At 37.8% G+C, this 18,461-nt stretch overlaps 1 protein-coding gene across 2 annotated transcripts in view; it reads left to right on the forward strand.

The window, feature by feature from the left end:
- The window catches only part of CCDC15 (coiled-coil domain containing 15), a 51,099-nt gene that overhangs the window by 12,571 nt on the left and 20,067 nt on the right, over positions 1–18,461 (forward strand). Inside the window, exons 6-9 of one of the 2 annotated variants that reach the window (XM_036746939.1) lie at positions 4,295–4,402; positions 4,987–5,064; positions 8,436–8,528; positions 9,997–10,100. In XM_036746939.1, coding sequence (XP_036602834.1) covers positions 4,295–4,402; positions 4,987–5,064; positions 8,436–8,528; positions 9,997–10,100 — 383 coding nt within the window. The remainder of the gene's footprint in view (positions 1–4,294; positions 4,403–4,986; positions 5,065–8,435; positions 8,529–9,996; positions 10,101–18,461) is intronic. The other variant, XM_036746940.1, reaches the window with a different exon arrangement.

The following is an 18,461-nucleotide window of genomic DNA, read 5'->3' on the forward strand; positions in this document are numbered from 1 at the left end:
TTATATTCATCAAAAGCATTTTGAGGTAAGATGATCAAGTGCCTCATAATGATGTTGCTTGTTGCCTTTAAGCATAATGAAACAGCTCTCTCAACTACTCTATTCACCTTATCCTTCTATTTATCTGCAACTTCCTTGTGTCTTCTTGCTTTGTGTATTGAGGATGTCAGTATTGAAATTGTTCAGATCCTCTTATGATACAACAACTCATTTTTCTTTGAATAAAGATCTTACATTTAGAGTACCAACAAGTACATTTCATGTTTATAGAAGGTCTAAAAATGATTTGATTCATAGCATTTTCTAACCCCTTTTACACCACTGACACCCTCACTACAGAAGGAGAAGGGGGGCATATCAGGAGGGAGTAATGTGTATCCATGGGTTGTTATGGCCACAAGTTATGATCTCTGCAGACTTAAATAGGCTGGCTCTTAGACCACATACTTGGAATGTTTCCACAATCCGGCTAGCAGCTTCTGTGGGGGTGTAAGATCCACCCACAGCCAGCACCCAGAAAGCTGCCGGCATGCTGGGAAAGCACAGGTTCTTTTGATCTGCTTTAATAAGGAAAGCAAGGTTGAAGGGGTTGACAAGCTTACTTTAATTCAGCATGCAGACAACATTCACTTAGTTCAGGGAAAAAAACCAGCACCCTGAACTTCAGAACAAAATACAAACAAATTACAAACATCAACAGACAGACCCAGTATGATTCATGGTTACCAACATCTAGGTTCAGCCTGGGAGCTTGGAACAAGGGCTGGCCCAGAGTCACGCTCGCCACCACTGCTGCAGGTAGAGCTCCAAAGAACAAACAGCCAACCCCTCGTTTTTATATCTTTTTCAGCATCAGGGGTGAGTTGCACATTCGACTCACCCACGTGACCTAGAATCATCACAAAGAGGTGGACTTAAACCCACGTGGTCTAAAAGCCTCTGCTCTCCCAGACATGTAAACTAGGCCCTCCCTGGAGTTAGCCCCACCTTGGGCCCCACCTTAGTTGTGAATCCACACCCACTAAGGTTTTACACCTAATAGGGGTTTGGGCCTGGGGCTTAGCACCTAGTAAGATTCAATCAAAGACACTGAATTAATCAAAGGAAACAAAGGCCAAACTCTTCAAGGGCACTTGTTGAACTAAGTGCTAAGGAGCCCATTTTGATTACCAACACACCTTCATTGACATAGCCTAGGTCACCTCACATTGTGATGAGGCTTCAGAGTAGGATTTTTATGAAGCATTGGGTGACTGGAGGGGGTGGTATAAGGAGGAGAAAGAAGGAAATAAACATATATATAGTGTCTACTATGTGCCTGGTACTGTGAACATTTTAGTTCTTATAGTTGTTCCAGAAAAATGTATTTTCTCCTTTTTTTTCAGCTTCTCGAAAGATTTATTTAGTTCTTCTTTACTCTGGACTAAATGCATATTACCTATGTAGCTATTCAGTGATATCGTTTCAATTAAGAAATGATTGAATAGGGGCACTTGACCACTAAGTTCAGATCCTGTCTCAGGCCCTTATGACATGTGACCTTAATCATGTCACATAACTTCTTTTCTTAATATCCTACCCTGTAAAATGGGGATAATTATAACACTTACCTTATAAGATTACCATGAGGATCAAATGAGAATCTTGATATAAAGTGCTTTTGCTAGCCTTTAAAGCTCTGTACAGATGTGAGTGGTTGTTGTACTGTTAATTTCTTCTCATCTTTTTTTTTTAAGTGGGGTTCAGATGAAAATGGTCCAAGTCGTTATCCTATTATTCTTATATATTTAATGTTCTGCAGATAATATGTGGATAATACAGCTGCCTTTTGTAATCAAATGGGCCACATTTATAGACAGCATATGGTAATGGATAGGACTCTAGATCTGGAATCAGGAATATTTAACTATGAACATGTCACTTCGCTAGTAAGCACCAGCGACAGGATTTGAACATAGAAAGAAGAGCCATGTAGAAAGAAGGAATTACATTGGGATTTAAGGATTTATTAGAACTTGCTTTGGGCATTTTCCCTGATTGTCCCCTAAGCCTGGAATGCCCTCTGTCCACTGACTACTGACCTCCTTGGCTCACTTCAAGTCTCAACTAAAATCCCACCTTCTACAAGAAGCCTTCCTCAACCCCTCTTAATTCCTGTACCTTTCCTCTGTTAAATATTTCCTGTTTAACTTGTATATAGCTTACTTCATATATATTTGTTTGCCTATTAACTCCCCCCATTATATTATAAACTCCTTGAAGGCTGGGATTATCTTTTGTCTTTTTTGTAACCTCAGCCCTTAGCACAGTGCCTGCTACACAATAGGTACTTAATGAAATGTTTATTGATTGATCTGTTGGGAGATGGAACAGCATGAATAAATCCAGATCAGCTGGAAAGCATTAGATATTTAGGGGGAATTCCCTTCTCATTAGAAGTTTCCAGGTAAAAATTCTGTGACTTCTTGTCAGATATGTTGTGGAGGGGAATTCTTATTTAAGTATGAGTTGGACCAGGTGACCTCTGAAGTCCCTTTCAGCTCTGCAATTCTGTAATACGAAATAATTTGGAAAAGATAGGATGGGACATATGAGGTCACAGGGCAGTGGGGGGAGGGAGGAAGAGAGAATGAACCTTAAATGTCACACCAAGGAGTTGGAACAATCAAAGTTAGCTCCCATGGGTTCAATTATCATTTATATCCTCATGGTTCCCAGATCTATATTTCTATCCCTAGTCTCTGCTAAGCTCTAATCATGCATTTCTAACTACCTCTTGGAAATTTCAGACTGGAGCTCCCATAGACGCATCAAAGACATGTCCAAAACAATATTAAATTTTCCCTAACCTCTCTACCCATAATGCTTAAGGGTACCACCATCCTCCCAATCCCTTCCTGATCCCCAGTGGTTAGTGCCATTGTAAAACTCAAATGGGATAATGTATGTAAATGCTTTAGAAGTCTTAAAGCAGGATATAAAGACCAGCTGCTGCTGCTGCCGCCATTATTATTTTGATTATGATCGTCTCCTCTATGTCATCACTCGTAAGTTAATTGTAGAACTCAGTTTTTGCCTTTTCAGGAATCTGGTGAGACAGTTGATTTTCTGTGTAAGAACTCCCCAGTGACGTACATTCGAAGGCCTTTGCAAACACAGAGTATTTAGCAGTGCTGTGTTTTAGAGTGTTAGGTTGACTCCAGGATGCTGGTAGAGGGAGGTGATTGAACCAGGATTATTAGATCCTAGGCTCTAACATGGGACATTGTATGGAGCACGCTCCAGTGATTTGACTGATGTTTTTCCAGAAAAGGTGCTATCCACAAACTTGACTTTAAGTCATTATTCACAAGGAGAGAGGATTAAATCAGATATAATAGCATTGTATAAACCAGTTTTACGTGTCAAAGGCGCCACTTGGTTTAAAGTATTATTTTTATTTTGAAATCAGAGTGTGTGCTTCCTCCTCGAGACTATTTGTGTGTTTCCTGGGTAAAGCATCAGGGAAAAAAAAATCACGTCTTGTGAGCAGTGATGAAAAATGGGGCTAAGACTTTCTTTTGTAAGGGAAATCGAGTTTGTTACCCCTCCCCTCAAGCCTAGACTGCTTTCTACCCACTCAATTACCAGGGGTGGTAATCTGCCACTCAGGAAAGGAGAAGGATCTATAACTCCATTTGCTCTAAACTGTTTCCTTGTTGGGTTTGCCTTTAGTTACATCAGAATCACCCTGGCTGTAAATGTTATTTCAACTCTGAACACAGAAACAAAAAATGTCCTTGCTTGTCTTCTTGCCAGTTTATAAAACTGTGAACCTTCTTTAATTGTTTCCATTTTAGAACACAAGGGCAAGTAGCAGTCAGTATAGCTGGTGTCTTTTGCAGTCAGATTTAGGAGGTGTGATATTTGTTGGCATACATCACCTATCCTGTTTTATTCTATAATGTGTCAGACTTGGCCTTCTAAAGTTAGTGAGTGTTGTCACTGAAGACTCTCACCAAAGCCTAGAGTATGACCACTCACATGTTACCCCTATTTGAAGAAGGTGAGAGCAGCAGAAAGTAAACTCTTCTGCGTTAAGGCTGGTACTTGCTAGGACTATAATGCTGCAGCTGCTTTGGCAGTATAATGGTAGGTTCTGAGAAGTTCGTTAGTACATCTTTATTATCTCTTGATGTACCAGGAGAGCTTAGCTTACTAAGACCGATCCCGAGGCTTTTGATGAAACCTAGAGTGTTATTTCTAGTATATTGCCCTTTCCCAGACTATTGATGTTTTGTTTGTTCTTTTTCAGAAAATATATTTTGGGCAGCTATCATGTGTCAGTGCAGATGAGAAGAGTATAGAAAAGCCCCCTCCTAACCATCTTCCAGGCAAGATACAGGACCAGGAGACTAAAGAGGTAAGTGAGCCATAGGGAATAACTATGTGGAATTTGAGATAGAACTTGCTAAGACTGCTGCAACTGGTTTGGGGATACATAGCATTAGGACCTTAATGGAATTTAAAATATCTATATTTAAGTCCTTCATTTTATCTATATTACCCAATAGCTTTTAATGAAATCCTGGAATAGTATCACTGTCATATTACCTCTATTTTGAGGTAGAGGTAGTTGACATTTTATATTTTTTTAATTAAAACACTTTTCAGATAGTCATCATGGGTTTTACTAGTGAGGGAAAGACAAAAACATTCAATTCCTATGGAATCTTACAGAGGGCAAGTGGTGCTCTGTGTTGATGACAGAGCAGCAAAAAGTAATAACTACTTAGAGTTTGGGTTGGGACTTGTTAGGACTATATCATAACTGGTTTGTGGACAGTGGCATTAGGGTTTATGGAGTTGGGCTAAGGGTTGCATGTCCTATGTTATATTGTAAAATGTAAATTACTCTAAGGCTGTCACCGAAGTATAAAAGAGAATCACTAGTGTATTTCCTCCATTTATAAACAAAAATGTATATTTTGCATTTTTTGTTTTTAGAAAACATCATCTGGTATGAAAACTGATATCACCAGGGAGCCTGCAGAACAGACTGAAGAGGAGGGGGAGCCACAGAGAGTAATCTCCTCAGGATTAGGGCTGGGTTGACTAGTTCTGTTACTGTAACTGGTTTGGCAGTATAGAGTTGGTACTACCTGGGCATGGAGCTAAGAGAATAGTGTCCTATTTTATTCCATTGTATGTCAGAATTCCCTGGACTATTAAAATTGCTGCATACTTCTCACTGCAGCCAAGAGTATTTTTCCTTGAAAAAGTCCCTATGTGGACCATTTATATATGGGGTTTGTGTCTTTATAGAAAACATTTTATTGGCTACCACTGTTTCCCTCAAATGTCACCATAGCAGGTGAGGGAAGGAGAAAGAAGTCGCCTCTTAGAGGCCACTAGGAACTTACACCTAGTCTTTATGCCCAGACCTTTAGGAGAGATCAGGCAGAACAGAGAAAACAGATAGAAGTAACTTGGATTGGGGCTTGCTAAGATTAGGCTGGAGTTAATGTTGGGAGAACAAGTAAGAGATTTTGAGGTTGGGATATAGTTTGGATTTTCACCTCTTTTCTTCAATTTTGGCTGCTACTAAGAGGTACTAGAACTTGTATCCTTGGAGTTAGGAATCCTCTTTCCAGGTCATTGAACTCTGCAGTGTAGTTTCTTTTGGCACTAGGAAACAATTAAACTGGTATTCTACAAACACAAATTTCATAACTCCCAGGGTAAGAGATGAATCCCACTGAAAGTAGAGTTTCCATCAACCCTGCTGGTTAGGGATATCCTCTTTTCCTAACTTATTTCAGTGTCTTCCCTTTAGGTGAATTCCTTCTTTTTTAAAGTAGTATTTTCTTCAGTGGTCCATTGGACCTCCTTTTCCATTTGGCTAATTCTGCCTTTCAAGGCATTCTTCTCCTCATTGGCTTTTTGGAGCTCTTTTGCCATTTGAGTTAGTCTATTTTTTAAGGTGGTGTTTTCTTCAGTGTATTTTTCAGTATTTTTTTGGGTCTCCTTTAGCAAGTCATTGACTTGTTTTTCATGGTTTTCTCGCATCCTTCTCATTTCTCTTCCCAATTTTTCCTCTACTTCCCTAACTTGCTTTTCCAAATCCTTTTTGAGCTCTTCCATGGCCTGGGACCAGTTCATGTTTTTCTTGGAGACTTTTCTTGTAGGCTCTATGACTTTGTTGTCTTCTTTAGGCTGTATGTTTTGGTCTTCTTTGTCACCAAAGAAAGAATCCAAAGTCTGAGACTGAATCTGGGTGTGCTTTCGCTGCCTGGCCATATTCCCAGCCAACTAACTTGACCCTTGAGTTTTTCAGTGGGGTATGACTGCTTGTAGACTAACGAGTTCTATGTTCCATGTTTGGGGGGGAGGTGCCAGCTCTGTCACACCAGCACTCCTCCTTCCCCAAGAACCCCCAGCCCAGGCAGGGCTTAGATCTTCAGCAGGCCGTGCACTTCTGCTCTGATCCGCCACTTAATTCCTCCCACCAGGTGGGCCTGGGGCCAGAAGCAGCAGCAACTGTAGCTGCCCCACCTCTGCTGCCCCCAGGGCTGGAAGCCGAACCGGAACTCCTTCCACTCCCGCAGCTTTTCCCACTAACCTTCTCCGTAGTCTTTGGTGTTTGTGGGTTGAGGAGGCTGGTAACTGCCGCAGCTCACATATTCAGGGCGCTAGGGGCCCCATCCGCCGGACTCCAAGTTTGGTTGTTCCACGCCGCTCAGGCTGGGCTCTGCTCCACTCCGTTCCCAGCTCCCAGCTCCCAGCTCCGTGTGGGATAGACCTCACCCAGAGACCATCCAGGCTGTCCTGGGCTGGAGCCCTGCTTCCCTCCACTGTTCTGTGGGTTCTGCCGTTCTATAATTGGTTCAGAGCCATTTTTTATAGGTTTTTGGAGGGACTCGGTAGGGAGCTCACACACCTAGTCCCTGCTTACCAGCCGCCATCTTAGCTTCTTTCCTTCTTTTTTAGATGCCAAGTTATTGGAAGTATGTTGACACACAGTACTGGAGTAGTTCATAAGTGCCACCAGCTGCGATGTGGCACAATGCCTAAGCCCTGAAAACAGTGATTGAATTGTATGTTTTAAGACAGCTGGGTTTTTTTTTTTTGTTGTTGTTGTTCACTTTACCCCTGTCTGGGAGTTAACAATTTTCCAGTCAGTTGGAATTTATAAAAGGAGACTTAATGTGGAGCCCCTAAAAATACCTTCATAAGAGCATAAGACAAGTATCTAGAGCCGTACAAAAATGTCTTGATCCATGTCCTCCTGGTATAGGTGTTGATGCTGTGTGCTGGTACACAGATTTCTTGTTTTCCCCTTGAGCAGGAGGGAATAGGAGATATTACTGTTGAGTAATGGCCATTTACACAATTAAAGAGAGAATGGTGAGCGGAGGCCCTTGAAGTGGTAAAGAGGGAGATCATAGGTTATAGCCTTTTTGAGAAGAGGAGTATGATGGGAGGAACTATCTCATGCGTTGAAAATTAGTCTATGTGCTTTTCAGTAAATGTACTTTTCCCTTCAACTCAATTTATTTTCTTTACTATACTAGTGATTTGTCCCCTTTATGTACTTACTTCTGTATTTCATTCACAATAAATATTGAGTATATTGAGCATCTAATATGTCCAGGGCACTGTACCCAGGTGTCCTTGGGTTCCTGTTCCTGCTCATCTCATGTAAAAACCTTTATCAGAATTATCATCCTTCTGTTGTGTTTTAGATAGGGAGAAAGCCATCTTTTTTTTTTTTAGGTGAACTTTTAGAAATCACAAAAAGGTAATCAGTGAATGAATTCTCAGTCTCAGAGGGTATTTTTGTGAAATCAGGTCCGAGCTTTTATAATGCTGGTATTAGATGACAGGACTAGCCCCACCCTTATGTCATATTGGACTTTTTGTTTGCCTCTAGGGGTATAATTTGAGCCATCTTATTAAAATCTGCTTAATGTTTGTCGTAATTGAATTTTATTCTAATGGAAGAAATAAGTTTCATGTCCCTGTTTGCTATGTCACTAAGGACATACTTCAAGCCCTGCTTCCATCGCGTTCCCATGAAGGGAAGTGAATGTGAATTATAGATATCAGACCCTGAGATTTTGCAACCCAGACCTTTATTTGTAAGGCTTGGTTGGATTCGGCCCTGAACAAACTCAAGGCATTTACAACACACCAAGATTAGTGTTAACTTCAAAATGTTGTTCATCTCTCTCACCAATATCCAGTGTTCTCTACTGTGTGGTCTTGGTCGACTGACTTCCTCTGAAGCTGCCTCTTTCATATTTTATTCTTTTATGTGTAGTTTGTTTTGAGTTTGGGTTCTTCATAAAACTTAGCTCAATGTTGAAAAATAAAAGAATAACAAAGTATCAAAAAAAGTACTCTGCCTAAATTTTCATAGTTTGTAGTTTAAATGTAGTTGGGTCGTTTTGTAGGTTCATGGTGGTCCTCAATCTCTATTAAGAAGTGAATTACAACATTTATCATCATTTGAATATGGAATAGACCAAGAAGAAGACAAGAAAGAGGTATGTGAAATGTACAAACTTAAATGTACTGCCCTTGAACTTGTGCATTCCTGAAGTACCTGAAATAGCATATGACCAAGCAGCAAGATGGTGGAGTGAATAGAGTGCCAGGCCCACAGTCAGATAGACTCATCTTCCTGAGTTCAAATACAGCCTTAGACACTTACTAGCAGTGTGACCCTGGGGAAATCACTTAACCTTGTTTGCCTCAGTTTCCTCATTTGTAAAATGAGTTGGAAAAAGAAGTGGCAAACCACTCCAGTATCTTTGCCGAGAAAGTCCAAGATGGTGTCATGAAGAGGTGGACATGACAGAAACAACCAAACAATAACAAGAGGCCAAGAACTAAAACTACGAAATACAAAAGCTTTGAAGCAATTACAGTAATGACCAAAAAGTGAGTTGAGTAATTACAACAGTAATAAACTACTCTTCATCATTTGCAAATTATCTCAAGATATCAGCAATTTAGTTACCATCAAGTATATAGCAAAATCTGGAATCTTAGAATAATCCTAGCTTATGCTTAATGACTTATATAATTTTGATTTGCTTCAATAACTTAAATATGTGCATTTGGTCAGTTTAGGAGCTTTTCCTTGTTCATTTTATTGCCTTGTTAGATCCTAAACTTAGTTTAAATTGATGTTTTTTACTCAAGGACTGGACATTATGCTAATGTGACACACACAAACCCTTCGCCTCCCAGTAATAGTAACAACGACAGTAATAGCAATTCGTGTAGCACTTTCTATGGGCTCGGCACCATGCCAAGCACTTGACAAATATTAGCTCATTTTATCCCTACAACAACGCAGAGGTAGGTGCTGTTCTTATCTCTGTTTAACAGATGGGAAAACGGGCAGACAAAGGTTAAGGGACTTGCCCAGGGTCATGCAGCTAGTAAGTGTCTGAGGTCAAATTTGAACTCCAAGCCCGATGTTCTATGCATCGCACCACTTAGCTGCTGTCAAGAAGGTTGTATCCTAAAACACAGATAAGTCAGCCATAATAGCATTTGACTTCATGTTACTTAACCCTTTGGACAAATACTCTCCCAACTTGTGCCTCAGCTGTGAGAATATCCTTACATAATAGAGTTGTAACAGTGGGAACTTAAATTGATTCTTATTGTGTTGCCTACTTTAGTGTTGCATACCTTTTTCTCTGTATCTTTCATGTTTTTACCAAAGAATAAAAAGTAGACATAACATTATTTAGGAGGACAAACTACACTAATAGTGCTTTGTCTTTGGCCCCAACATATTTTTAAGTAGTCACATATGTTACATGGGGTGTCAGAGAAGTACAGTTTAAAGCACTACTTCTAATGAATATCTGAGGTGGAGGGAAATTAGGATCTTTTCAAGGCCCTTTGCCAGTTTCCTCATATGTGAAGTAGATATATTGTCATTTGAAAGTCCTCTGAGAGCTGGCTATTAGCAAATTTATAATGTTTTTCTTTTAGCGACAAAAGCAGTACTTAAGATACAGACGACTTTTCATGGATATCGAGAGGGAGCAAGTAAAAGAGGTAGAGAAACAAAGAGAACTTAGGAAGAAAATTGAAAGGTAAGCCTTCTAGATTTCACTGGGAGCCGAAAATGACCATTTCGTCCTCTCTAGGAAAGCAGGGATATTAGATTTTGCTTTATATCAACAAAGCATTTGGCAGTCTCTTGTAATATCCTTGTGAACAAGATAGATGTAGGCCAGATGTTAGTATGATTATGTGGATTCAAATTTGTTGTATGATTGGACCAGTGGAGACATTAATGAATCACTGTCAGCTTTGAAGAGAAGTCCATAGGAGTGCCCAGGGATTCATTCTCAGTCTTCTGCTTTTGTTATTTTTGTTAGTGACTTGGATAAAATTTTAGAAGGTAAATTTACAGGTACCAGAAATTAACAACATGAATTCAATAAGGACAAAAGTCTGCACTTTCTTTAAAAGTTAGTTTTATGGGTACAATTTGGAAAAGTCATTGCTGATTAAACAGATCTGTGGATTTTTATGCCCTGTCAGCTCAATATGAGTCAACACAATGCTATCTTAGGCTACATTCAGAGGGGCCTAGTGTCCAAAATTCTGCTCTGGTCAAATCACATCTGTAGTACTGTGTTCAGTTTTGAGAGATGCATTTGAGGAAGACTGTAATGATGATAGCTCCCATTCAGGACCTTACAGTTTGGAAGATGCTTTACCTGTATTATTTTATTTACACCTAGTGACATAGGCAAACTTAAGCATGTGCCAAAGATGATGGGCAACATAGTCAGGGGAATGGAGAAGTAAAGGAAATAGGAGAATGTGTCATATGAGTATCATTTGAGAAAACTGGTGGTAATTAGACTGGAGAAGAGAAGGCTTGGGAGCAGGGAGAGGACATACTGGCAGTCTTCAAGCATTTGGAGGTGTTAGATTTGTTTTGCATGTTCCTAGAGAGCAAAACTAGGCCTTCTGATTGGCAGAAGTTGCAGAGGAACATCTGGATTTCATGTAAGGAGAAACAGAGTTGTCCAAAATGTCAATGAACTGTCTGAGGAAATAGTCTTCAGAGACTTGATGGTGTAGAAGGGTTCTCATTTTGGTTAGATAGATGTTGAATTGGATGACCCTTCCAACTTTTAGGTTCTGTGATTTTATGTCTTTCACTGACTCATTGTGAACTAGCAATTTATTTAATCTGAATAGATAATCCTTGTCTTCTCCAGCCTCATTAATAGGAGTAGGAGGCATTGCCCTGGAAGGTATTGATATAGGCATGCTCCTATTAATTTATAAAACAAATAGATTTAATAGTTGATTTTAAAAAATTTAACAAAAGGATTCTTACTTTTGAGGAGCCTTTTAAAAGAAGATCCTCTGGTGCATTAAATAGTTTAGAGGGGTAGAAAAACTTCCTAAAGTAATAAGAGCCACTGCCAATTGTTCAGTAATTATGTATGGATACAAGACCATGCTTAGACTCTGATTAATAAGAAACAAAGGTAAAGCATACCTGAAATTATTATGTAAATGAATGGGAAACTATCACATTGGATTTACATAGTTTTATTAATGCATTACTATCTTCTAATCAACAAATATGTATTGAATACCAGCCTAGTGCAAATTATAGAAAACCTTGTGAGAGATGTAAAACTGAATAAGGTGGATCCCTCCGTCTTTGAAGAACTTACTACTTACTAAAGTTGACTTGTATTTTGTTTTGTTGTCTAGCTCAAAGATACAATGTTGTACAACTCCCTTAATGTGTAACAAATCAGTTACGTAATTTGCAGTGGTTTCTATTATTATTATCAAATAAGTCTTCTGTTCTGAATGAAAAATAATATTGGGCATTTTTGTAGCTCTTTAAAGCTAAGTGCAAAGCACTTTACATACATTGTATCATTTAATATGTCTTTGGTTATCTGGCTAGTAAATGTCATGGGCAAGATTTGAAATTAAACCTTCTTGATTCCAAGTCCATTACTCTGTCCATTATGACAAGCTGTCTTCCATTAATTAATTAATTAAAACCAAAATTGGTTTTGAGATTGGATACCAGAAGCACTAGCAAACTAAGGAAGAATTAATGAGTAGGAAGAGCATTTCCCCTTATTTATATGATAACCAATACCACTTCTAGGGCTGTATCCCAAAGAGATCATAAAAATGGGAAAAGGACCCACATGTACAAAAATATTTATAGCAGCTCTTTTTGTGGTGGCCACAAACTGGAAATTAAGGGGATGCCCATCAATTGGGGAATGGCTGAGCAAGTTGTGGTATATGAATGTAATGGAATACTATTGTGCTATAAGAAATGATGAACAGGCAGACTTCAGAAAAACCTGGAAAGACTTATATGAACTGATGCTGAGTGAAGTGAGCAGAACTAGGAGAACATTGTACATAGTAACAGCCACAGTGTGCGATGACTGACTTTGATAGACTTAGCTCTTCTCAGCAATACAAGGACTTAAACAATTCCGAAAGACTCATGATGGAAAATGACATCCACAGCTATAGGGTTAATGGAATATAAGATCTTCCCCATCCATTAATTACCTTGGAACAGGGGCTTTCTTTAGACTTTCCCAAGTCTATAAGTACACATCAACCACAGATGTCTTGCTGCTTTGAGCCCCAGCCCACTTGACAGCTATGATACATCCTGAGTCACATAGAGCCCATTGGGGGAGGAACTTGCCTAAGGGGAAGCTTGCTTGCAGGAAGGCTTTCACACCTTTTGGTATTAAGCTAATTAGGCACCAAGTTAGGGTTGTGATGCCTTCTGGCTCTGCCAAAAGTGTATATATATTCTGAGGTGAGATTTTGTTTTGTGGCTCACTCATGAGAAGAATGCTTGCCTGAGGTCTTTGTGATTTGGCCAGAAGGGACTCTGGGTAGCCACTGTTAAGTACCTCCCACCCTTTGTGAACCTAGATGTTGATGCTCCCTGGTCTGGTGATTATGTATCTATTACTTTATTTAGACAGTTGGAGCACTTTCTATTGGATTCTTTCTTGGATACTCACTTCTTTCTACTTATCTGTGATTAAAATAAGATTGTTGACCCTTTTCAAGCTGTCTTTCCTTTAGAAAAGCAGATCAAAGAACCTGTGCTAGCAGGGCCATCCTGGATGTGCTAGAGTGCTTGCTAATACAATGTCCAGAAAAAGAAATATGGAGTCTGGATGCAGATTGAAGCAGACTATTTTCTTTTTTCGTTTTGTTTTGTTTTGTTTTATATTTTTCTTTCCCATGGTTACTCCCAGTTGTTCTAATTCTTCTATACAACATGACTAATGTGAAAATATGTTTAATAGGAATGTTTATGTAGAGCCTATATCGTATTGCATGCTGTCTTGGGGAGGGGGAGGGGAAGGAGGGGGAGTAAATTTAAAACTTATGGAAGTGAATGTTGAAAACTAAAAATAAATAAGCTTATTAAAAAAAAGATGAGGAGCCTTGAAATTTTTATATGGGGATCTCACTAGAAAGAACTGTATCTAATGGATTTAACTTGTCACTTTAGATATTATTTAGTCTTAGTCTTTTTCTGTCTAAGGCCCAGTGAGCCACTTGTCTACATTTGCTGTGGTATAAAAAAATTCTCATAATGTTTTCCTAGAACTAGAAATGTCTTCAAAATGTTAATGTAGTTTGTCCTTCAGGAAGGACCATACTTAAGCGTAGTCTAAGATGCCTTTCTTCTTCCTAATGATCTTTAGGGATAGTAAATCCACAACATCCTTTGGTAATCTGGGACTAATCGCCTTGATTTCCAGGAAATGCTCCCCTTTTTCTGTTCCACATTTTTCTTAGTGAAGCCACTCTCTTGTCATTACTGTGATACGGCCAACATCAAAGAGCCTTTCACTTTTATAGTGTCCAGAGTATAAACATTTTTTTCATGTCTCAGCAGAGAAGAAAAAAGTAGACAGAAATTTAATTTAGTCCATTTGACTGAAATGGAGACAGGCTTGTTGGGTGTTTTATGTCTAATCTAAATCTACTAATGACATAGTCAGTGGGTAATCCTTTATCAGAAAGAATTTTCTGTTGACCTGAAATGGACGAACAACTTTTTTCATAAGTCCTTTGTAGTTGGTTTGAATATTTATAATACTCAGAATAACTCAGTTGTTCACAGTTATTCTTTGAACAATATTGCTATTACTGTACACAGTGTTCTCTTGGTTCTTCTCGTTTCAGTCTTCAATATTTCATGTAAGTCTTGTAAGTCATGTAAGTCATATTTTTCTGAAATCAACCTGCTCACCATTTCTTATGGTGCAGTAGTGTTCTATCACAGTCATATATAATACAATTTGTTTAGCCATTCCCCAATTGATGGGCATCCCCTCAATTTCTAGTTCTTTGCTACCACAGTAGTATTGCTGGGTCAAAGAATATACACAATTTTATAACTCTTTGGGCATAATTCCAGATTGCTCTCCGAGATGGTTGATCAGTTCACAGGTCTACCAACAGTGTATTAGTGTCTCAATTTTTCAACAGACTATAGATATTCTCCAAAATCTCTATAGCCCTAACTCCTATAATATTTTAGCTCAATCATCGTTCTGAACTTAGCTTTAACATGTAGACCAACCTGATTTTTTATAGCTCTAAACAGATACAATAATACTTCTTAAAGCTTGTGATCCTAAAGAATCTTCTTAAAGACAGAAGTGAAGTTGCCTCCCTTTTTTTAAGGCCCAGAAACCTTTTCTATCATATCATGTTGGAGAGCGTCTATTCTAGTGTTAAAAGGAAGCTAATCCATTAATATATTTTGAAAAGAAATAGAAACAATACTAATCTTTGTAACAGTACAACAGGAAGAAATCCTTAGAGTTAAAGGGCAGACAGGAATTGAAGCCAAAAGGAAGGATTTCCGGGTTTCAACTTTGCAATGTGTGTTTACTAAATTTACCAACTCTTTGGCATAGACGTATGGAAGGAAACCAAGAGCAATGACAAGAGCTTATGATTTGTGCTGGAATCATTATGAGAATACATTGGGGATTTAGAATTTACCAACAGTAGTACTTCATTTTAAAGACGGAAAATTTAAATGAAACGGAATCTATTTGTTGTAAGCTTGTTCAAAAAGCCTATGTACCAGAGTTTAAGACATTTTTGGAGGCATTTTAATTTTAACCTATTTGCTGACAATTATTGACTTTGATTTCAGAATGATTTAGGGGGAGAGGGAGCATTATATTTACTACCTGTAATCACATTCAGCAGTATAAAAAAAAAGTCAAATATTTTAAAGTATAGCCATCTGCCTTAGAGCAATTCCTATTATGATGAATTCAGAGTATATTTTAATAGATTAAAAGTGTATTTGCCTAAAAACCCTAGACTGAGTTTCTTTTAATTTTCTTATATTTTCAGTATATACAATAGACCCAAGAGCAAAATCTATTTTATAAACTGATATAGTCTTATTATTAAAGTAGAAAGTGTTCAATTTAAAGTCAGAGGACCTGGCTTCAAATTCTGGTTCTCCCATTTACTATGCGTGTGGCCTTGGACAAGTTATTTTATCTAGTCCTCAATTTGCTCTTCCATAAAATGAGAAGGGTTGTAAAATATCTGCTGTGGTCTCTTATAGCTCTAAAACTATTATCCTAAGAATTTGAAGAGTTTTCAGATAGAAAAGGATTTAGATTTGTTCTCTTTGACCTTAGAGGGCAGAACAGTGGATTGAAATTGCAGAGAGGCATATTTAGACTTGATGCAAGGAAAAACTTCATAATAATTAAGACTGTCTAAAAGTGGAATGTTCTACTTTTGAAAGTATTAGGCTCTTCAGACTGGAGATCTTCAAGTGGAGATGTTGTAAGGGAAATTTCTATTCAGGTATAGGTTATACTAAATGACCCCTGAAGTAGCTTTTGACTGAAATTCTGTGAAGAATGAGAAAAGACTTATTATCTATGGAAAAATTATTAATATTAGTGACTACCAATATTTTGGAGGTTGGTACTCTAATTGTTTTGATTTTGTGATATGTTCTCATTGCCAAAATATCGTATAGCAAATATATTTTCAAATAAAAATAGATTAGACTTAATTTTATTTGAACTTAACTACAGTCTTTGAGATAATTGAAAATAACTTTATATATTTCAAAAAGAGGTTTGGAAATCACTAATTTAGACCTTAACAGCAAAAACTTTTAACCAGGATAAAGAACATACTTAGCTACTGATAAATCTGTGATCATATCAATGTAATTATTACTTTTTTTTAATTTTACCAGAACACAAATACAAAATAGAGAAAAGAAAAGCATATCATAAACTTAAATATTGAAACTTAAATATAAAGTAAGAAAGAAAAGAAGCATTTCATGTGCATAGCAGGACATAGGAGAGGATTCAAAATATGTAACAATAAATTTTCATTTCAAGAAAGCCTGTATGATAAATAATACACATTGTGTTGAGAATTGTCCGTCTTTTCTTTGTTTTCTTGTGTTTTCTTTTGTTCTCTGCTGTGCACTTTTTAACTTTGTTCTTATTCCCCCTCCCCCTGCCCCCCCCAGAAGGCTACAATATAATTTAGATATGTTTCTTGATACATGCATACACATTTAGATATATACATACACTTATACATATATACATGTGTATATAGACATATACTTTCCCAAACATACTCTACTCCTGATCCTTGTTTTTTTTTTTTGTACATATCTTTTGTTTCCTATCCCTCCTGCCTCCTCTACTTTGCTTCTATCAGCTATATCGCCTTCCTATTACTTGCCTTCACCCCTCTAAGGACCCCTCCCCTATCCCCCCATTCCCATTAATCTAAACTCTCTTTACCTATTCCCTCATTCTCCCCTCTAAAAATCCTTCCCTTATCCTAATCCCTCCCTTGTCCTCTCCCTGCTCCTTATAGCCCTACCATTTTATTTCTTCTAAATTTAGAAGTTATAAATATATATATGTATTGTTCCCTCTTAAACCCATTCCTGATGAAAGTAAATTACCAGAACTACCAGCCCTCCTCCCCCATCTAAATCCTCTGTATCCTTTCTTCTTCTTGCACCTCTTTTGTATAAAATAGTTACTCTTTTTAGCTGTTTCTAAATGGTTTTACTTTTAAAATTCATATCATAGTCAGGTTTATTCCTCTCTTTCTTAGGAACTTGACAATTATTAATAAGAATGTTAGACATACATTTTACATTTTATGTTATATAAAAGGTAAGCAGTCTGTTCTTATGAATCCCTTAAAGTCAGTCTTTGGTATGTACCTTATATTTCTCTTGGTTCTTGTATGTCGAATCTTCTATTAAGTTGAGGATCTTTTTTAAACAAAGTCTTGAAAGTCTGAGGGTTTGTCAGATGTACATTTTTTTTTCATTCAAGGTAATACTGAATTTTGAAGGGTATGATATTTTCGGCCAGAGCCCCAGGTCTTTTGCTCTTCGATATGTTGTGTTCCAAGACCTGCGGTCCTTTAGTGTCTCTGCTGCTAGGTCTTGTGTAATTCTAATCGTGGCACCATAATATTTAAATTGTTTTAATCTTGATGCTTTTAATGTTTTATCCCTGAGCTGGGGGTTTTAGAATTTGACTATGCTATTCCTTTGAGATTTCCTCATAGGATCTCTTTTAGATGGTGTGCGATGGATTTTTTCTATTTCTATTTCCCTGCCTTGTTCTAATGCTTCAGGACAATTTTCTTTAATTATTTCTTGTATTATTGTATCAAGATTCTTTTTTTCATCATGACTTTCAGTTACTCCAATTATTTTTATATTTTCTCTTCTTGATCTATTCTCCAAATCTGTTGTTTTTCTAATAAGATGTTTCACCCTCTCTTCTATTTTTTCATTATTCATGCTTTGTTTAATTATTTCTTGATCTCTTATAATTTCACTGGCTTCACTTTGCCCAATTCTGATTTTCAAGGTGTCATTTTCTGCCTTGAGATTCTGGATCTCCTTTTCTAATTGGTTGACTTTCCTTTCATAACCTTCTTGTTTTTCTTGGATTATTTTTATTTTTTTTTTGTTTGTTTTTTTAGTTTTTCCTCCTTCTCTGTCGTTTGATTTTTAAAGTCTTTTTTAAGATCTTCTATAAATTCTTTTTGGGCAAGTGACCATTTGATGTTGCTCTTTGGGGGTTTCTTTACTTCAATATCCTCCTCTGAAGATGAACCCCAGTCATCTCTATTCCTGTAATAGGTTTCTATGGTTGGATTCTTTCTCCTTTGCCTGTGCTTTTTTTTTTTTTTTGTGGTAATAACTTGATTTTTGTAATCATCTCTAGCCCAGGGTATGGGAACTGGTGCCTCTTGCCTCAGATCTTGAGTTCTGTCCTCTAGCCTGGAACCAAAGCCGAAACTCCAGCCTTCTGTAAGTGCTCACAGCCAGGGGCTTTCTGCCCCACTGCTGCTGCACTCACCCGGCC

This window comes from Trichosurus vulpecula, chromosome 2 (genome assembly GCF_011100635.1).
Source record: "Trichosurus vulpecula isolate mTriVul1 chromosome 2, mTriVul1.pri, whole genome shotgun sequence".
Classification (NCBI taxonomy): domain Eukaryota; kingdom Metazoa; phylum Chordata; class Mammalia; order Diprotodontia; family Phalangeridae; genus Trichosurus; species Trichosurus vulpecula.